At 43.0% G+C, this 22405-nt stretch overlaps 1 protein-coding gene across 4 annotated transcripts in view; it reads left to right on the forward strand.

The window, feature by feature from the left end:
- LOC147886011 (uncharacterized) overlaps positions 1-22405 on the forward strand; it is a 112176-nt gene that overhangs the window by 76325 nt on the left and 13446 nt on the right. For 3 of the 4 annotated variants that reach the window (XR_015543438.1, XM_087396531.1, XM_087396532.1), the window contains 2 exons: positions 13757-13911; positions 21365-21571. Coding sequence is in view for 3 of the 4 variants with exons in the window: in XM_087396531.1 (XP_087252657.1) it covers positions 13757-13911; positions 21365-21571 (362 nt within the window). In the remaining variant the exon portion in view is untranslated. The remainder of the gene's footprint in view (positions 1-13756; positions 13912-21364; positions 21572-22405) is intronic. The other variant, XM_087396533.1, reaches the window with a different exon arrangement.

Here is a 22405-nt window from a genome sequence, read left to right on the forward strand (position 1 = left end):
CTCTTGTTATCAGAGCATTCTTTAAAGTTGTGAGAATTGTGAGTGGTCTAGTCGCTGGTATTCATACTCATTGTGAAGTAACTCATGATTATTGCTTACTGTGATTTCATGTGCAAATTCTATAATTTTATGTGGGTTATGCAAATCAGGTTGAGAGGCTACAGCATCACATGCAATATAAGTGAGTTAACACACTACTCAAGATTAGGGCCATTTTTGAGGCAGTCACCTATCTTCAAAGGGTCTGGGCTTTACCTAGAGGGAGGCTACCGCGGGTGGCATTGGAGTCATCCATACCACTAGTTGAGAGTGGAGTTGGCATGGCTTGGTATGCACACATTTCCAGATGGATAGTCTCTCCCCCTTTTAGTACAACTAGGATGCTCGGATCCCCTAGTCCCACAAGACGGGATCTATCGTATTATGCAGTTGGACCTACTCAATATTTATATGTCACGGACTTGGAGAGGGGAGCAAGAGCCCCACGATGACCCGGTTCTACTGAGACCATTTCTTGTGAGTGTCGGAGGATGGTGTGATCATCAGACTGTAGTACTTAGAGGACTGATTAGTCTCACATGCCCTTTAGGATTGCCATTGAATAGATGCGGGTCTCATCCCATCAGTTGAAGATTGAGATAGGGAGAGCCACATGTACACGCAAGGAGAAACGGATTTGTAGATTGTGCACTTTGGGGGAGCTAGAGACGGAGAATAATTTGCTATATACCTATTTTGTCTACTATGAGATCAGAGGACGTTATCACTGCCTCTTCTAGGAGATGGCTTCGGACCTCTCTCCCGATTGATTCACTTCCAGGACCAGGTCTATGTTGGGTTGAGACGAGACGACATCGAGGACAAATGCAGCTAGAGACACAGGAGCCACACATGATATAGCGACAGACTAGAGCACGCACGGTGGAGGTTCAGCCCATTACTGCTCTACTCGGTGGAGATCATCCGCCGTTTAGAGGCGTCATTGTCCATATGGCCCACAAGATATAGAGATCACGGAGACCAAGCCCCCTGCCACAATGTGAGATGACTAGACAGGCTCGGATATGAGACATTTTTTGCAGCTCATAGGAGAGCCACCATAGCACCTGTCTATGTCTTGTGACTCCTCCTAGTCTGAGTCAAGCTATTTGTCCCTAGTTTTGGACTTTGAGTTTTGCTTTCTATATTTTTGAGTATAGTTTAGTCCAATACTCAGCAAAGGGTCTTAGTGAGCCCTTTGCCTCGGCCCACAGCGGCTTGTATGAGCATGTCTCACTTTGATATTGTACTTTGTCTCGTAGGCCCTTCAGGCCTCTTGAAGATGTTAATCTCTCTCTCTCCCTCTAACCCCCCTGCCGTCATACATCTCTCTCTCTCTCTCTCTCTCTCTCTCTCATGCCGCCCTCATGCTATTTTGCTACTTTTTATTTTTTGCTATTTTGTACTAGTATAGTATTTTAGTACTCAGCAAGGGCGCCCTTTGCCCCGGCCCACAGTGGTCTGTATGAGTTACTTGATTTCGTACTTGTCCCATAGGCCCGTGAGGTCTCATGCGGACGTTAATATATCTTACTTTCTCTCTCTCTCTCTCTCTCTCGCTCAGTTAAGGGTGGGGCGGACACATACTATGCACGTATATCCACATGGTTTGCCAGACACAGGATTCAAATGGACAGGCTCCCCCCCTTTCAGCATATAGTTTGGTTGTACCCCCTGAGTCAATCCCGCGAGATGAGATTAATCGTATCATACGGTTAGATCTTCTCTAGCTCCACATGTCTCGGGCTTGGGGGGAGATCAATAGCTCCCCACCAAGACACACGTCTCGGGCTTGTGGGGGAGATCAGGAGCTCCCCACCAAGACATAGGTCTACCGCGACCATTTTCAGAATGTCTCAAAGGAGGGATTCATTGTTAGACTCTTATATCTGGAGGACAGAAGAGTCTCACATGCACTGAGGATTGCCATTGGGCAGATGCGGGTTTCATCCCATCAGTTGAGGATTGAGATGTTTGCCTAGCCTACTACGAGAGCCGGGGACGATACCACTGTCTCTATCAGGATGGGAGTGGCTTTGGCCCACTATCACGATTGATCTACTTCCATGACCAAGTCTGCATTGGGCTCTATCTACTTGAGATGCGCCGACATAGGGAGAGTAATTGAATAAGAAGCCAGTGTGGGATTATCTGTGTCTCACAAAATGCAAAAGCGATTGGAATTGCCATTTGGTCTCGGTGGGCAAACCACCTTACCAAGAGTGGCTGCAATTTTTGGCAATAGAGAAGCCATGCATTGAGGAAAATCCACAACTTCTACCCATACAGGGCAGCGATGCCGAATCAATGCGTGATAATCCCTGGTAGGAGACCAGGGCAATACATGGACCATCTGCTGGCCATAGAAGAGCAGAGAGTGCTCCAGCAAAACCTATCTTTGCTCTTCATCAGCATTATCACTTCAAAAAAACCCCTCGCTGCATAATGCATTTTCTTGACATAGCAACCATCGAGGGTTCTAGTCAACCAATTGCCAACATCTGTAGCAGCAGGCATCCGTCCCGGAAAGAAAATAATGATGGCACGTTCGGCATAATTCTTCACGGGGTCAAAGATATCATCTACCTCAATCATGATACCTGTGGTAGGAACCGGGTCTTTCCAACTTTTCCTTGTATCCTCAAAGCCCTCATGCATTACTTCATATACCAACTGAGCCTCCATGTAGAGGGTCATCCTTACCCATTACTTGCTTTTGCTTTTTGCTCTGAAGCGATTATGCATCAGAAGCAGTAAAAGAAAAGTTGAATACAATAAACATCCAAATCTTCCTCATGTAAGGCATCATATAATGACTGCCGCAATGAGGCTCGGAAGAACTCATATGGATGCTGAAGGGGAGAATTCATATATGCTTGATTACGTTGCAACCAGAGGGTCCATAAGGCCCAGTATCTGATCCAGTGGAAGAAAATAGAATACTGTGACAGAGATGCTGATAGTTTGCCATACATCCAGAAAAACCTGTAGAACCTGTGCGCTGGAAATCTGAGAGATAAGAAATAGGAGATTCTGTTTAGAAGGTTTCTGGAATATGAACAAGACCACAGTAGATGCCGAATACTCTCAGATGTAAGGTGACATCTTGGACAAAGAGGTGAAGCTATCCGTCTTTGAGCCAATTTCACCCCTACTGGAAGAATACCAACAATACATCTCCATAAAAATAGTCGTTGCTTCAATGGCATTTTCAACTTCCATATTAATTGCAATTTTCCTTTCCACCAGGCTAATGACTTGTTGAAATGCCATAGAGAATTAGCATGATGGGCAATCCAAGGAGGAGGTAATATCAATCGATAAGCCTGTATAGAAGTCAATAAATGCAAAGGCCTAGAGGAGATGCTTGTATTTGAAGACTGAAGGTGCCAATCTTGAAACCTGTCTCTGACATTCAATGTCGGAATCGGAACCAGAGGGAGTAAGAGATCAGCAATAGCTTTCCATATAGGTCTATGATGCATCCCTAGATTGTATTGTCGACATGCTACCGGAAAAGTGAGAATATTTCCTTGCATATCTACTACGTCATCAATGAAACGGATACCCATTTTCATAAGATTGTAAGCTCTGATGGGTTGTTGAACAGCAAGGGGAGAGGAGAACACAGCACTCCAATGAATACTTTCCATTTTGAGTGAGGAAGCTGTAGAAGTAGGAAGGGGAGACCATTTGATGTGCGAGAGTACTTAGCCAATGTCCATAAGCATTTGTGGTCATTTGTCCACACAAAATTGCCAACATAATAGACCAAGGCTGCTCTTGTTGAAAAAATGTCTTGAGCATAGTGATCTTTCTTGCCAACACATGAAATTGGATGTTGATTATATTCAAACCACCATGGATTCTTGGTGAGCAAAGCATATCCATTTTGAGCAGCCGTAAAGCTTTTTTATGAAGCTTAGTTTTCCAAAAAATCTCAATGGCTTGAGACATAAAGGAGGTGAGATCTCGGGATGACCAATGTAATAGAGGAAGGTAGAACTGGACATAAGCTAGAACAATAGACTGGACAATTCGAAGCCGTACATGCAGAGGCCAAGTGGAGATCTTCCAATATTCTAATTTGTCCTGAATTTTGTTGACACCCATGACATTTGTTGCTTATTGCTGATTTTCCAGCCAATGGGATAGCCCAGATGTCTTACTATGTTTTCCGGATAAATAATCTGGCTTGGCCACAGGGTAGTATGCCAATCACAATGCTTGAGAGGCAAGAGTTTTGATTTCCGAAAGTTAATTTTAAGACCAGCTGCCAACCCAAAATCTGAAAGGGTATCCATCAAAAGGCGAATCTCCAAAGGACTATTCTTTGGCATGAAGAATGAATCATCTGCATAGGCCTGAGCAATGAAGGGTCGTGAACCAGAAATCTGAAGCCCCTCTAGCTGTCCAGTATCAACCATGTGATCCATATAAAGAAGCAGAGGATGTGAAGCGATGGCATATAGCAAAGCACTCAGAGGGCATCCCTGTCGAACTGAACGTTCTAGAGTCCAAGACTCAGACAAATGATTCCCTATAAAGCATTGTGCAGTGGAATCTGAGTAAAGCCAATATATGACATTAACTAGCTTTGGCCCAAAACCAAGTTTTGACATGATTTGAGAGACATAATCCCACTGTACTGTATCAAATGCCTTCGCCACATCCACCTGCATAACCAACACATCTTGATCTGAATATTTTGCATATTCCATTGCGATGAGAGTGTTAGAGATATTGTCATGTATGTGCCGCAAAACCATTTTGCCGGGGATGAAGTCCATCATGAAGGATATCCTTTATCCGATGTACCAACATTTTGGCAATCAGTTTGTATATAATCGGCATTAAAGTGATGGGCCTCCAGTCATCCATAGTCTCACATAGAGGTTTTTTGGGCACAAGCTTAACCAGACCATGCTTCCAAGCTGAGGGAAGATGTTGCTGCTGCCAGGCTACATTTATAAACTGCAGAATGGGACATTTCAATTCAGGCCAAAAGGCTTCAAAGAATTCAACCGTCAGACCATTCCAGCTAGGGGATTTATGGTTACCCAAATGCCAAAGAGCTTCATCCAATTCCACATCTGTAAAAGACATTTCCAGCATTGAGGCTTTTTGCAAAGAGACAATAGGAGAAACAAGTGCAGTAAATCTGTTTCGAGCTGAAACAACCTGAGGTGTAGAAAAAGATGGCTGAGAAGAAAGAAGCTGAAAATGATCCAAACATTGTTTTTCCAGCTGAGATAGAGTCTGGGTCCAAAGGCCATCTGGTTTCTTGACCCTCATGATAGATTGGCTTTGTCTATTTGCATGTAAGTTCTGAAAAAAAGATTTTGAGGAACAGCCCTTATCTAGCATAGGTTTAGCTCTAGCCCTGATCTGCCATTTGGACAGCTTGCATTTATCGTTGGCATCTATTATAGAGGAAGCACAGGACAATAAATGCTGCTCAGAAGCGGATAGAGATCTTTGATGACTAAGCTGTACCAAATACGGCTTGTTTGATTTTGCCCAATGGATATGCTGTCTGGTTTTTGCCATGTACCATCTTCCATATTCCTTTATGACATTTTGAATACGATGTGTGAAAGAGGTCCAAGCAAATTCCAGATCCTCCTGAGCATGAGATAGCAATGGCCTGCAAGCCAGTCTGATCATTTGCTGGAATTTTTCATGTGAGAGATATAATTGATTGACCTGTAAATACCTAACTGAGGAGAGCTGCAAATCATCCAGAGGCATACCAAAAGAAAGGGCGAGCCAAAGTGGAGTATGATCAGATAATTGTTGTGAATAATCAGTCCACATTTGACATGTATATCCACCATATTGCTGAGCATGAATGAGATAATATCTATCAAGCCTGGCCCAATATTCTGTAAAAGCATTATGATGATATGTGAATCCCATAACTGATGGGTGAGTTGCTGTCCATAAATCTGCAAATTGAAGAGATGATGTCATATGTTCCCATTGCTGGATTTCAGAGGGCAGCATATGGGATTTATGTGTGGTATTGTCCTTCCAATGAGGAGAGTTGTTGAAATCACCACAAAGTAAAGCATTTGAAGACCAAGGATATTGCTTGATGGAGTTCCACATTTGAGCTCTGGAAGCTGAATTTTGAGAGGCATACAAAGATCCTATTTCAAAAATCTCTCCATTAACCATACATTGGATGATCATCCATCGTCCACCAAGATCATTATATGCTATCCAGGGTTGCAGTTCATGTCTCGCTAGAATGCACAGCCCAGAAATTGTTCAGATCCTATCCAGAAAAAAACCCATGTTGGCCAGCAAAAAAATGCTGATTATGCTCTTGTAAACACACAACATCTGGATGAGTTGTATTTATATAATGCCATAGAAGCCTCCATTTATTCTAGTTGCAGAGGCCCTGTATATTATAGGAAAAACATTTAAGAGAAGCACGCATGAAGATATATACAAGAGATGATCATTTCTCCAAAAGAACGGGAGGCCTCAAGCCTCTGCCATTGCCACAGGGTCTTGCTGACCCTCAGCATCCAATTCTCTGATAATATCATCTTCTTCACAAAGGGGAGGACCTTTCTTGACTGCATTAACCCATGCCTTTGAGATGGGGTTGCTTGGAGAGGTAGAAGATTGTCCTGGAGAAGGAGCAGAGGCATCCCAATTACGAGATTGGAGAGGTCTTTGTTTGAGAGGCACCGTCCTCTTTGCAGTCTGCCATCCCTCATGAGAAGATGTGTTATTTTCCCCTAACTTGCTTTTTCCTTTTTCCTTATTTTGAGCTGAATTGGCCTGGCTCCCTGTATGCAGTGAAGGCTTTGCTCCTTTAGCCTCAATCTTTACCACATATGTCTTCTGACCTCCTTTATTAGAAGGCAGAGGGATAGCTGTTGGAGGAGGTGGATGAAGGATACAGGGACACTCTGAAGCAAGATGCTCAAACTTGTGACAAGAAAAACAAGCTCCAGCAAAAATGCCCCATTTTAGAGTGAAATATTTCCTTCCCAAATTAACACCCTCAATCTCAACTGCAATAGAGGAGGGGTCGGTCTATCAGTATCCCATAAGATGCAAAAACGATTTTTATTACCTGTGGGACGAGGGGGACAGATGACTTGTCCCAATGTCATGGCTAAACCTGGAAGCTTTGTTCTCATGTAATCTAGAAAATCAACCACTTCAACCCATACAGGGCAATGATGCTTGATAAGGTTCTGGTAGTCCTTATTAGGGGACCAGCATGATATGCACCATTTGTCGACCAAAAAATAAAGGGGACATTTCCAGCATCTTTTGTTTTGTCAAGGCATCCAAAAGATGAACTTCATAAAATCCTCGGGAGGCAAAATAGACTCCTTCTACATAGCATCCACCTAGGAGAGAATTCACCCATTGACCCACATCATTAGCAGAGGGGATTTTGCCTGGAAAAAAGATGATAACTGCAGTTTGAGAAAGCTTCTTCAAAGGATGTACAAGAGAGGGCAACTTCATTTTGTAAGTGAGTTCCGGAGCAAGTTCTACTTTGTTGAAAATCATCATTCAACATATCAAACACATAGGAAGCATCTTCAGATGAAGGAGATATGGGGGGAGAGGTTTCCCTTGATTGTCATTTGGGTTCAGGAGAGAGTGCTCTTTTGACATAATACTTGTTTGCTTCTGCCATGGAGGCTCAGGGTTTCAAACAGATATCAAACGATGAGAATGAGATAGGACTGAAGCACTGTGTGAAAGAAATGGGAAGTTGACAGAACTGTACGGACGTACGGAGAAGCTGAATGAACTGTACGGAATTTTCACAGGGTGAATCTGACAGAAAGGTACGGAATAGAGTTGCTGACGGGACACAAAGGTGCAAAGCTGTACGGAAGAGCTAGGGATGTACGGATGTACGGAAGAGACGCTGGACTCGTGCACTGTACGGATTAGCAGATGGAGCTGTACGGAACTTTCACACGGAGAATCTGACAGGACTGTATGGAACAGAGATGCTGACGCTAAGCTGTACGGAAGAGTCAAGAAAGTACGGACGCATGGAGGAAACTTCAGAAGGGGAAAAACCATGGCGAGGTAAAAAGCAGCGGGATCAGTCGAGGTTGTGCAGGTTTTGATCGAATCAGCTCGCACCACCGTACGGTGAGCGTACGGCGTCCGTACAGATGTACGGACGGAGAGGGGAGCTGTACGGGGACCTGTCTCTGTGTCGACCTCCTCTCTCTCACGCTCTCACGCTCACACGACCACACACACCAGCACACACCCACCCACACACTTTTTTTTGGTAAAATCCAGTGTATTTATATCCTCATAAATTTACAATATGGGAAGTCTCCCACACACTAGCAATGAACTCCAAAAGAGAGCCCAATGGAAGAACTCAAAAACAAGTAGAGAACACTTCAAGGCTAGTAGCATCCAAGTCCCTTGCAGCAAGACTGTCATGTAAGGATTGCTTGAGGGACATTCTGAAGAAAATATATGCCTGAGGAAACTGTTGACCCATCCTAGAATGCAGTCTCTGTGTCCAAATGGTCCATAATACCCAAAAGCGAGTCCAGTGAAAGAAAAGGAGTAATGGAGACATCTGAGATGAGAGGCATCCAAACATCCAGAAAAGTTTCCCAAATCTGATAGAAGGGAACCGAAGCCGCAGTAAATGAGAGACATGAGTGATCAATGTGCGAGAGTGCGGGCAAGACCATAATAGGTGAGGAACTGTCTCGCAGGGATGAAAGCAACGGGGGCAGAAAGGAGAAGCAATGCGGCGTGCTGCCAATTTCACCCCAATGGAAAAGGCTCCCACTATACATCTCCAAAAGAAAAGCCTCTGTTTCAATGGCAATTTGGCTTTCCAGATTTTCATGAGTCGTGATTGCCACCAAGATAAAGGCCTATCCAAAGTCCAAAGAGTGTTGGCATGCTTGTCAATCCATGGCTGTGGAAGAAGAAATCTGTAAACCTTCGAGGAGGTCAGATTGTGTATTGAGAGCGTATGGGTAGTAGGAGGTAAGGAAGTCAAATTCCAGTCCATTAATCTGTCCTGTGCAAACAGCACCCCCCCCCACCCCCACCCCCCCCCCCCCCCCCCACACACACACACACACATGTTAGAATTATTGTTATAATTTAGCAGTGACCAATGTAATGTAATAAGTAGGTTAGGGGCACTTTTCCCTCACTTAGAGGTTTTTTTCCCTAACCACAGTTAGTTCACTAACTATGGTTAGTGAAGGATAAGGTTTTGTCACTTAGACAAAACCTATCATTGTATTCAGTTGTACTACACTCATCTAATTGCAACTATCGTTTTCAGCTCTCTCTCTCTCCTGCTCCTGCTCTCAAAAATTCATGCCTTTCTGACCAGCAAGGGACTCACAACAGTCCAACTGAGAGCACCCTCTACATCAAGAAGGATGGGGGGGATATTTTAGTCATCATTCTTTATGTAGATGACTTACTGCTCACAGGGTCAAATGAAGATAATATTACAGATTTTAAAGCTGAATTGCAGATCACTTTTGACATGTCAGATTTGGGGCTGCTACACTTTTATTTGGGGATCCAGTTCACTCAAGAGAAAAGTGGCATCGGTATGTCTCGATCCAAGTATGTGCAAAAACTCTTGGACAACATGCAGGATTGTAAGCTCATCGCTACTCCCACGGAGCTGGGGCTGAAGCTTACAATGCATGAAGCAGGTGAATCATTTGATGTCACACTCTACAGTCAGGCTGTTGGATGCCTCATTTATCTCTGCAATATACGACCTGATATTCAGTTTGCAGTTTCTCAGGTGAGCAGATATATGCACAGCCCAAAGACTATGCATTGGCAGGGTGTAAAACGCATCTTCCGTTATTTGCAAGGTACCAAGTCTTTTGGCTTGATGTTTCCCCGGGGGGGGTAACTTGCAGATGCATGCCTACAGTGACTCAGATTGGGCTGGAGACTATGACACTAGGCAGTCCACAAGTGGCAATTGTTTCTTTTTGGGCAAAGCTTGTATTTCTTGGTTGAGCAAGAAACAATCTATAGTGGCTACCTCTTCATGTGAAGCTGAGTACAGGGAAACTTTCACAGCGACAGTTGAATGTGTTTGGCTGCGTTGTTTATTTGCTGATCTTCATCTTTCATTGGAGGGTCCTTCTCCAATTCTCACTGATAGTCAGAGTGCTATTGCAGTGGCAAAGAATCCTGTGTTTCATGCTCGCACGAAGCACATTGAGGTTCACTATCACTACGTCAGAGAGAAGTTGCATGCAGGAGAGATCAGTATGATCTATGTGTCAACACATGACAATGTTGCAGACATTTTCACCAAAGCACTTCCACGTGAAAAGTTTGAGGCATTTCGCAGTGCCCTGAACTTATCTCCTTTTGGTGATTGATCTTTTCCTTGTACATGACATTGGCACTGCAGGGGGGTGTTAGAATTATTGTTATAATTTAGCAGTGACCAATGTAATGTAATAAGTAGGTTAGGGACACTTTTTCCTCACTAAAGGTTTTTCTCCCTAGCCACAGTTAGTTCACTAACTATGGTTAGTGAAGGATAAGGTTTTGTCACTTAGACAAAACCTATCATTCTATTCAGTTGTACTACACTCATCTAATTGCAACTATCGTTTTCAGCTCTCTCTCTCTCCTGCTCCTACTCTCACACTTTTCTCTCTCCCTATTCTCACAACACACACACACACACACACACACACACTTTTCTTTTAGTGAAAGCTTTGATTGATTATATTACAAGAATAGTCATCTGCACGCAATCAAAGAAAGATTGCGGTAAAGAATGCTTAAAGAAAGCAAACAAAGAAAAATTGGAATCACTAAAGACTTTACAATTGCGGTCTGTCCATAAAGTCCAAAGTGCCCCATAGCGAGCCCAAATAAAGAAAAGATGAAACGCCGGTCACTGTGGATGAAAACCAAAGAGCTAGAATAATTTCCCGAAGAGAACAGTCGGGAATCTCACTTGTAGCCTATGTCAAAGAGAATCCTAAAACTGTTGAGAAGACGGGTAATGCCAGAATAAATGAGGCACAGTCTCCTGAGAAATCAGACACCGATGACATAAAGCAGGAGCAATGTGCCTACAGGTTAGGATCTGTCCAGATGGAAAGATTACCAAAAGCACTCGCCATAAAAAAACTATTGCTGAAGTGGAACCTTGTATGCCCAAAGTTGCCGCAGTCTTTTCCTCCACCACTTAGCTAGTCGATGCATTCGCCAAAGAGAATTACCCCTTTCTAAAACCCAGGGTTGAGGCAAAAGGATTTTGTTTAATGCAGGCTCAGCAATCTGAGATAGCCTCAAAGGATAAGAGGAGGACCCAAGAGAAATCAATCTCCAATCCTCTAATCGATCCTGGAGTTCCAAAGGGGGAATCGGAACCAAAGGCGAAAGGAGACAAGTGATTTGCTGCCACAAAGTACGATAATGAGAATCCAAACCATACTCTGTGGCTGCCAGAGACAAGGGAAGCATAGAGCCATCATCATGAATGACATCCCCAACAGTATTGATCCCTTTAAAAGAAATAAAGTAAGAACAGCGACGTTCCTGTAAAGCAAGCGGAGGCTGAAAAACTTTTGACCTGTGAATGCTTTCAGCCCGCAAAGAATTACCCATCAGAGATTGTCGACCATGCCATTCCAGGTGAGACAGAATATGCTTCAGTCAAGAAGCAAGTTGGAGACCATAGGGCAGCCATGCAAAGTGCCATCAATGCACCCGAACAAGAAATCCCACTGAGTGGGTTGCCAATGACCAAAAGCAGGAGAGACCAAAGATTTAAAGTCAGCATGCTCCAGATAACTATTATTAATCAGCAAAAGCCTTCGGCAAGGCAATCTGAAATAGAAGTTGATCCCTCTTTTCTCGAAGGTATTGGGTCTGGAGCTACGGGTTATAGCAAACGAGATCTATCCCTAGTCATGACGCATATGACTATCACTGTAAATCATAACCAGTTTAGAAAGATCATCATAGATAATCAGGGTATGTTGTTTACGATACATGAAGTATTTAGCTGGAGCTGCTTCTGTATGGGGGGCGAGATATTGCAGAGTAGCTGGAGAGTTTGCAGTCTCCGATACCACAATTGGATTCAACTCAGAAGCATTGAAAGAGGATTCTTATCTCACCAAGAGTTCATGTATCCATTACGGAAGATATGAAAATTATTCTACCTCAGCTTTCGGGTCCCCACATTTGAGGGGAATCTCCGCGCCGGTGGTGGTACCAATTCATCCCATTCCTCTATGAATAGTGTCATTCGGAGGAACACCAAAACGATAGCAACGAGTGAAGATGGGGATGATGTTCCTCCACCCACCCGCAAACCTTTTTTTTTTTTTTTGAGAAGAAATATTTTATTGCTGTGAAATAATTGCATTCATAGTTACTTCCAAAGTGGAGTAACTACTACTCAACTGAAAATCTCAGTATAAGCTATATATACATCATGATCAATCAAATGAGTCTAAAAGCAATCATAGAACGATTGCCGCAGAGACCGTTTGAAAAAAACAAAAGATGGAAAAGTAGGATCACCAAAGGCTCTATGAATTCTGTCCATCCATAGAGTCCACAATGCCTAGTATCGCACCCAAACAAAAAATAAATCAAAACCCTGTCTAGCTGGATGAAAACCAAATAACCAAAAGAACCTGCCAAAAGTAACAGTAGGAAATCTCGATCGAAGCCCCTGTCGGATGAGAGCGAGGTTGCACTGAAGTGTCCTTTACAATTTTAATCAGTTTGAGGACAGTTCAGTCACCTCAAATTCCTAAAAATTAGAAATTCACGTCCTCATGACAGTTCCATTTGTATAGACAGCCCATTTTCCTTCCTCTCTGGCTGCCAGAACGTGTATCATACCTTCTTTCCGAATTTTCTGCTGCAAGAGTGAAAGATCGTCATTGAGGTATGTCCTGGTCCCTTTCAGCGTGGCTCTCATACTCATAAAAGTGGGTCTATCCATGGCAGTCCTGAACTTAAGTATGAGTAGCCTCGTGGGTACGTCATCCCTTGCTAGAAAAGGATGGATATATAGATATAGATATAGATATAGATATAGATATAGATATAGATATAGATAGATAGATAGATAGATAGATAGATAGAGAGAGAGAGAGAGAGAGAGAGAGAGAGAGAGAGAGAGAGAGTATACACATCTCTCTATACACATGCATATATATCTACTTATATATGTAGATATAGGCATATTTATCTCTCTATTTGTTGCTTGATTGCTCGCTATGTATACAGATTGTATGCACATATCTAAGCATTTACACACATTCTCTCTCTTTTAAGAATGATACATATACACATGTATATGTATATGCACACATGTAGATTTGTATAGTCAAGATGCTAGTGGTTAAGACAATTGGTAGAAGATATGTGCATCTGGCTTTAGAAGCTCATTTATCTTGACAAAGAGTATGAATAAGTAATCTTCAAAGACCTTTGGATGTTAGGTTTTCCTTTTGTTTGGTTTGAGGTGTTAGGTTTTTTTTGGAGGTTTTCTTGATTATAAGTTCTGGATTTTTTTATGTTTATACAATACGACTTAGAAGTCAATCGATGTGAAGGGTCTTGAGATTTTTTCTTCCATAATTTGAGTGTCCTTCATAAGAAAGTGTGTCTTTTGGGTACCCAATGGAAGGTAAGAAATTTGATGTCTTCCGCTTGGCAGCCTTGCAGTGTAAGGGGGGAAAATTATTACAGGACTCAAATTTCTGCACATTCCAGGGCGATTGGAATCTCAGTGTCCACCAGGCACATCGTGAGAAGCTTTTCAAAGCTTTTGAAAAGCACGCTTCACAAGCTGCATCCCATCATATTTTAGTGGTGCGTATCTCTTCTGAATTTGCTTTTTGAAAGAAAAGGATCTAACTATTCTAATGTTGCTTGTCAGACAAATTTTGATCATTGATGCAAAATATCGAGAAAGAGCATAGACTTGGCTTTGTAATAAATTTACTTTTGCAGTGTAGTAAAGCCTATGTTTGGATGCCTTTTCTCATTTCAATAATAAACAAACTTTTTACCATGCTTTGTATTTGTGGTGAGAAAGTTTGCATGATTTTTCTTCAGGGCTTTTGATTTTTATTATTTACGGCCCCGTGATGATTGTGATTCCTCTCAGTCCATTTAGTGGTAGTGTGTGTGTGCATTGTATAAAATCCTTTTGCCTCAACCTTGGGTTTCAGAGAGAGGTGATTTTGTTTGGCGAATGCATCGCTCAGCCAAGTGGTGGAGGAAAACATTACAGCAACAGGTTTTCTTTTGGCGAGTTCTTTTGGCCTATAAAGTACCGCTTCGGCAACAGGTTTTCTTTTGGCGAGTTCTTTTGGGAGTGTTTCCATGTGGACAGCTATTAGCTCATCCAGTACTTGCCCTCTTGTGGTGCAGTTGTTTCCAAAACGTTTCCAAGTTTCAGAAACACCCCAATTTTGGAAACATTAGGAAACGGGGTTTCGTAACTTTTTTGGACGTTTCCTGCAACTGAGTTTACGAGTCCTTGCAATACTTAAGCTTTCAATAATGTCTTGAGAAGGATTTTGTACTTGAAGTTGAGTAGTGCTATTTTCAGCTATGGACTCACGTTTTGAGAGTAGTGTTTCTCACAAGTCTCAAATATTCAAATGAAGCTTACCAAGGATACACGGGGTGGTTTCACCGGTGACCTTGCCAAGCTAAAATTCTTTTGTATTTCTGAAAATAAGTTGGTATGCATGTTCCTAGTCTTTGCTCAAATGGCTGCTTAAACTAGTTTTGATCTAATTAGTTTTTTTTTTTTGGGGGGGGGGTGGGGGGGGGGGACTACAAGCTACCTTTTGCTGCTTTTATAGACATTTTGAATACTATCTTCTCCACTATTGTCTTCTCTGACGTAGCCTATTATAATCTAGTCTCAGAGGAAAGCCTTTAGTTTGTGTTGATATCTAAACTTCTGCAATATTGAAGTTGAGAGAGCCTAGAAGTCTGTAAAGTCCAATCTAGTGACATAATGAGTGGGCTACATGTTAAAAAGGCCACTTTGCAAGAACCACTTACAATGGCATCCTATGCTATAATTTCGTCAACCTTCCTGTTTCCCTCTGTCCCTTTTCTTAGATCATGTGAGGTGTTATAGGAAATCTTTCTTGTGAAGTGCTAAACAGTATTCTCTAATTGTATGTTTATAGTTTCCTCTTTCTCAAATTTGTGCGTCTCATGAACCTAGTTGCATTGAGCGTCAACGTGTCAACAATGAGACTCTTGAAACAGTTAAGAGCCATTCCCCATGCACCGGAGGACCAGGATCCATGGCTGGAAATCATCGGGCGCCAAAAATGGTGCAGGCTACTGGCGCTACCTCAATCAAGGCCATATGGCGGGCTTATTGGCTCCACCCACCAGGTTGGTTGAACCGGCTGTAGGGGGTCATGTGCAAGAGGATTCGTGGAGAAGGCGGCAGAGGCAGTCCCACTGGATACCGGCATGCAAGCAATCATGCCATGCCAAAAATTGGTTGCAATTCCCGAGTGGGAGTTTTTCAGGGCCAGGGGGTGCCTTTGCTCACCCCCTGGTTTGGATGCTCATCTCCGGCTGGCTGGCTCTGAAAATAGCATGGCGGGCTGGTGGATCATTGCATGGGGCCTCAGTATCGGGTAATGATCTCCAAATGTGTGGAGGAGGCTGTTGCATGGGGAGTGGCTCTCATGGCACATCGGTCTACTTAATTGTGGGCTGTTATATGATATCAACCCTGTTTAAATGCAAAAACTAGTATTTTCCCGTTCTAAGTATTTTCCCTGTTTAAATGCAAAAACCAGTATTTTCCAGTATATGATATCAACCCTGGCTTGATCTTTATCTGCAGCTTCAAGGCAGTTGCAATTGCAGTAAACAGTAACCATCCACATTTGGAAACCATAACCATTGCCAGTTTACTCATATCCTTTTCCTGTGCAGTCAAAGTTTGCCCATGATGGGGCAACTTAATTGTTTCAGTTCACTTTTTTTGTACCGGATGTGTGCATTGATCCTACCTGTGCAGATTAAAATAAAAATTGCAGGAGATTGTGTCAAACATGAGAGCTATCAATAGTTGAATGCTTTGTGGTTTAGAATGCTGCGTGCAGATGTTTGTAACGTGAATGGAATTGCTGAGGGTGCACATACTGCATTCAATCTTTTGGTGGTTTATTCTAGGCGTAACACTTTCTGCCATTGATACTTTTTGTAGTACTGCTAGCACTTAGCCGTGGGTCATAATCGTTTATGCATGTGTGTACAAGCATTGACGCCGTCTTTGTGCAAGTCACCATACAACAGCGTCAACTTGTTGTTGACGATTTCTACATGAAACGTGTTGTATATGTGTTATTTTTTCTTCCAAATCGTCATAATTTGCAATCAGCATAGCAATAGTCGTCAATTTGCAATCAACACAGCAGGAATCGCCAAATTTTGGGGCTTTTGCAGTATTTGCCCTTTGTTGGCTCAATTTCATTCCAAAATTGGGGCTTTTGAGTGCTTTGACATCATATCGCCAATTTGCAGCAATTTTTGAGGCCTTTTTCTCAATTGGTCCTCTTTTTTCTGCAATTTGCCCTTTAGAAATTGGGGCTTTTTACATTGAGCTTCAATTTTGCAAAGGACAAGGCCTTTGGCAGATTTGCAGGTACTTTTTCCCTCAATTTGAGTGAGAGAATTTGACGTTTGCTATCTCTAGCAGTTAGATTGGTCTATTTTGGCATTTTTGCAGGACATTGCAGTCACATTGCATGATATTTTATCACATTTGCTTTATTTCAGCAAAATTTGGGGCTTTTGGTCATTTGCCCTAAATTTGACAGTTTTGCCCTTCCAAAAATTGGGGAGGGAGAAACCCACGAAACCTGTACCAAAGTATTGCCTTTGAACACCGTCCTCCACAAAGTCCATCCGGATAGATTCAATGGAGGGTTGGCAAGGTTTTGTCAATTTTGTTGAAATTTGCAGTGACATTGGCTTGGTACAACCATTTTTGGGCATTTGGTAGACATTGCATGCAGGAAGATTGTCATTGGCTTGGAATTGCAGCACATTGAGTTACATTTGCAACTTGCAGCACAATTTGGGGCTTTTCCCAATTTGCCCTCTTTTTGGCATATTTGCCTTCTTAGAATTTACGGCTTTTGCCATATTTGCTGTCAATTGCAGTGACATTTGCTTTATTCAGCTAAATTTCACAGCTCAATTGATCATTGGATACTTTTGCAGACATTTGCCCCTTGTTTTGGGCTGATATTATCTTTGGCAGGGGGTTCTTTGACCGGACATATATTGTTTTGTAGGCCATATTTTGGGGACAGCACGTGCATTGACATTAGCTGTCATTTTTGGACAGCCAGCTCATTTTGTAGTGAAAGCCTTGAGGCTACTCTTGAGCACACATTTTTCCTAAAGGGATTTATTTTTGCAATGGGAAGCAATGATTGGATGGGTATGTTCTCAGCTGAGGATAAGCTCGATGGCCAACTATCCCATGTGGTCATACATGGTGAAATACTTGCTGGTGGCCAAAATTTTTTGGGGTATTGTCTCAGGATGGGACCTTCGACCTTCCTTTGCGGCATCCACTTCTGCTACTGCTACAGCTGGTGCAGTTGTTACAGCCACTTCTGGATCTACTGCTACAGTTGGTGCAGCTGTTAGAGCCACATCTGGATCTACTACTACTTCAGCCACACCCCCCATACCGGAACATGCCAGATGGGATGGTGGAGATGCCCAAGCACATTCTATCATTGCTTTTTCAGTCAAGAGACATATCATTCCTCACATTCGGTCTTGCAAAACATTAAAGGCTGCGTGGGACATCTTGGCTAACCTCTACCAGGTTCGCAGTGAGGCACGTGTTGCTTTCTTATGCAGGCAATTGGAGAATGTAAAAATGGAAGAGGGGGACAACATGGATGCATACATCACAAAATTCAGGGATTTTCAAGAGCAGCTCATTAATGTGGACTTCTGCGCTATATCATCTTGATGTTAATGACAGACAGCCTGCTATAGAGGCAAATTTGGTGGCTGAATCTGTAATTTCAGATTCCCACTTATGGCATGCGAGGTTGGGTCATCTCAACTACAGAAGCTTGGTTAAAATGCATTCATAGGACATGGCGGTTGCTCTCCCACCCATGCATGCACCAGCTAAACGTGTTTGTGAGGCATGCTTGTTGGGTAAAATGCATTGTTTCTCATTTCCAAAAAATGGGACAATTGGTGCATCCAGGAAGCTTCACCTTGTGCATAGTGATGTGTGTGGGCCGATGAGGACAGCATCTCTTGGGGGCTACCTTTACTTTTCTACCTTTGCGGATGACTACACCAGATTTGCTTGGAGATATGGCTTCAATGCCAAATCTGATGTGTTCCCATGCTTTAGACATTGGCTTGCCATGGCTGAAAATGAATCAGGGCACGAGCTCCTTACTCTACGCACTGATAGGGGGGAAGAGTACATGTCCCATGAATTCTCTGATTTTTTGGCAGCTCGGTGTATTATTAATCAATGTACAATGCCTTATACTTCGCAGAGGAACGGGCTGGTAGAGAGGAAAGATCGATCAGAGATGGAAATGGGCAGGTGCATGCTCAAAGGAAAGTCTTTGCCAAATAAGTTTTGGTCCAATGCTATCATGTGCTCCAACTATGTGCTCAATCGGGCACCCACAAAGGCATTGAAGACTATCACACCTTACGAGGCATGGCACAGTCGCAAACCTGAAGTTTCTCATATGCGGGAGTTTGCATCATTGGCTTATGCTCACCTGCCACCTCCACTGAGGCACAAGCTTGAAGACAAAGCTGTAAAATGCATATTCATTGGTTATAGCGCAGAGAGCAAGGGATGCAGGTTGTATCAGCCCATCACGTTGTCAGTAGGGCTGTTGTATTTGCTGAAAATGTGCCTTTACCTTGGCTGGAATGCAAAAAACAGCCTACTGTTGATTCCTTAGTTGTCTTTGATACATTGTTACCTCTCTTTCAGTTGCCCACAGATCCAGAGCAGCCAGTGCAGAGTGTTGTGCCATACACTTCTACCAGTGTAAAGATGGTAGTGTTGACTGCCTCAGAGCCCACTTGGTTGCAAAGGGATATGCACAGCAGCATGGCATTGACTATGAGGAGACCTTTGCTCTCACCTCACGCATTACTACTATCGGGTGTGTTATTTCTATGGCATCTCATCGGCATTGGGAGGTTCATGAGTTGGACATCAAGACTGCCTTCCTTCATGGTGATCTTGAGAAAGAGGTCTATGTCACTCAGCCACCTGGTTTTGAACAATTAGGTTCTGAAAATATGGTTTGCCGGCTCAGAAAAGCCCTCTATGGCTTGAAGCAGGCACCCCGGGCATGGTATGCGAAGATACATGCATTTTTGACAGCCCGTGGCTTTTAGAACAGCTCAACCAGGGCCACTCTTTATGTCCAAAACAGTGCATCAGAATTTTTAATTCTGATTTTATATGTGGATGACATGCTTATCACTGGGCCAGATATGGAACAAATTGCAATTTCAAGTCTTTTGCCATGACATATATGACTTATTCTAGTCTTACAAAGGTATATATAGTCTTTTGCCATGATAGATATGGGCCGGTTGCACTATTACTTGGGCATACAGTTTGCATATGTTGAGGGGGGTATAATGATGAGTTAGTCCAAGTATATTGGACAGCTCCTTGATCGCTTTCAGTTCGAGGATTGCAAGCCAGTTTCTACTCCATTGGAGCCTAGCTTTCGTTTCTCCTCCGAGGATGGAAGTTTGCCATTTGATGCATCCCTTTATTAGCAGGCGGTTGGTTGCCTCATATACCTTTGTCATACCCGGCCTGATCTTTAGTATGCTATTTCTTAGATCAGCAAGTACATGCACAAACCTAGTACGCAGCATTGGCAAACAGTGAAGCGGGTCTTTCGATACTTGAAGGCCACACAACATTTGGGTTTACTCTACTTAGCCCTGGTATGAGCCTTGTAAGTCAGGTCAACTCTCCGAGTTGACTTCTTTGGTCAACCATATGGTTGACTTAGGGGCCATATAGGCCACCCTTTGTATTTTCCTCTTATCCATTTGAGCAGTACTACATTTTTCTCCAGCTTGTTGTTTGCTTCCTACACTCCACTCCTGTTCCATTGCTTCCTGCACCCAACAAGTACGACAAAGGAAATACTGCCAAACTAGCAAATCTGCATTGCTTTAGCTTATAAGGGTGCTTTATCCTTTTACACAATGGAATCTCTACCCCCAATCAGATGTAAGGGATGCCAATTTGTTACTTTAGGAGGTTCTGTGACTTGGTGAGATAAGAATAAGTATGTCTTATTTTGCTTCTCTTTAACTATAGCATTAGTCAAGCACAAGTTTGCTCTTCACTTTTAGGATGAGATAAACTCTGATTGGGCATATACTTTTCTCAGGGTGAGGGACAATTGCCTCTTTTTCAGTCAACTAAATATGGTATGAAGGGTTATTCCCCTCATCCGTTCATATTGCTTAAGATCAGGTTGAGTTGTTCTCCCCATGATGCATATACAGGGCTTTGAGACAAGCTGTGTGAGGCTTGCTCATCCGTTTTGTTTTGTTTATGTAATATGCCTTGCATTATATTGGAAATGATAGAAACTCAACCTTTTGATCTACGCAGATGTGGCATAAAACTGGGCGTGAATATCGTAGTTATTTTTTAAAATCAGAATTGCAGCCAGCTAGTCTGCACTAGTGTTATGTGTATGTGCTGCATGCTTGGTAGGGTCGTTAGCTAGAGGAGAGTGGATGGGCTTGCGAGTCAAGAATGCAAAATTTCGTCTAATGTTTCTTAAGACATAGGATGGGTGTCTACCCATTTTATAGACCAACTTGACAGCATTTGTGAGAAGTTGAAAAGTGAAGCACTAGTTTTATTGCTTGTCACAGGCATCAGCCTTGGGTAGAGGAGCCCATTTTTAGTGGCCCTTAGGTTTCATTGTATCTGGTTTCTTTTCAGTCTCATAGACCCTTTGGTTTTACGTAGACATTAATAAACCCTCTCTCTCTCTCTCTCTCTCTCTCTCTCATGGGTCTCTTCCTTGCCCCACCGTGTTTGTCCATCCCTGACATGTTCAATGAATTTGGAGTCTGCAAGATCTTACATACACTAGATGCCAAGCTTATTGATGATGATGATGTGTTATGAAATAGTCAAAAAGGAGGAGGAAGTGTTATTGTCTTTGTTGATACTGTTATTGATTGAATGTATGACTAGCATATTTGTCAATGGCAGTGTGGTCCAAGTGGCTCTGGAAAAACTTGGCTCGTGAAGTCGGCATTGTATAGTCTCTCCTCCAAAGGGAAGATTAGAGTGGTGACTATGCCAAAGAATGAAATCAAGCATCTTCAAGCAGTATTAGAAGAACTTGCAAGGAATTGGCAGCTGCGTTTTGTTTTGGTGGTCGATGGTCTTTCGGCAATTGAAGATCTGATGTACATGGTATGATACTTATCTATACAAGTTAAAAATATGGAGAGAGAGAGAGAGAGAGAGAGAGAGAGAGAGATGTATTAACGTCCGTAGGAGGCCTCGTGGGCCTATGGGACAGAGTACAAAGTACACCAAAAAGGAAAAACTCATACAAGCCTCAATGGGCTGGGGCAAAGGGTGCACTAGGGCCCTTGCTGAGTGCTAAAATGATCTAATGAGCTCAATAGCTCAAGCAAAGTCAAGTATAAATAAGATACTAACTGAAACTGAAACCCGGCACCATGGCGGCTTGTTTGTGAGCTGCGAAAATATTTCGGATCTGCGTCTCTTGAGTTGTCTCATGCTGTGGTGCCGGGGAGGGCTTGGTCTCCTCCATCTCCAAACCTGCTGGGCTACATTTAGAGTGACCCCTCGTCTCCCCCGAGGAAAGCTATGATAGGCCAGACCTCAATAGAGTGTGCTCCAATTGCTCTGTTTTCGGCAGGTGGTCTCTGCGTTCCTCTCTCAGTGATCCAGGATACCCGCATATCACCTAGCTTCTCCTTCACCTCGCTGTCCTAGAGTTGACTCAAATGCATAACAGTCTGTGACGTGTTGCTGTGCCCTATCAATCTCTATATCTAGTGTTTTGGTCGCCTCCTGGTGCTCTTTAGTCTGTCGAAGTAAAGTCTTCCTATGTCAGTGCATCTCAAGCAAATAGAGGCGAATGCACACATGGTCATGGAAGTGGATCAGTTGTGAGAGTGGGTCGAATCCACTTCCCTCCTGGTAGAGACAGTGGTATCATCCCCTGATCTCATAGTAAGCTGGACAGGCACATAGAAAATGCTCCTCTGTCTCAAC

The sequence above is a fragment of the Dipteris shenzhenensis genome, chromosome 25 (assembly GCF_047967505.1).
Source record: "Dipteris shenzhenensis isolate YYH24624 ecotype China chromosome 25, Dip_SZ_1.0, whole genome shotgun sequence".
NCBI classification, from domain to species: domain Eukaryota; kingdom Viridiplantae; phylum Streptophyta; class Polypodiopsida; order Gleicheniales; family Dipteridaceae; genus Dipteris; species Dipteris shenzhenensis.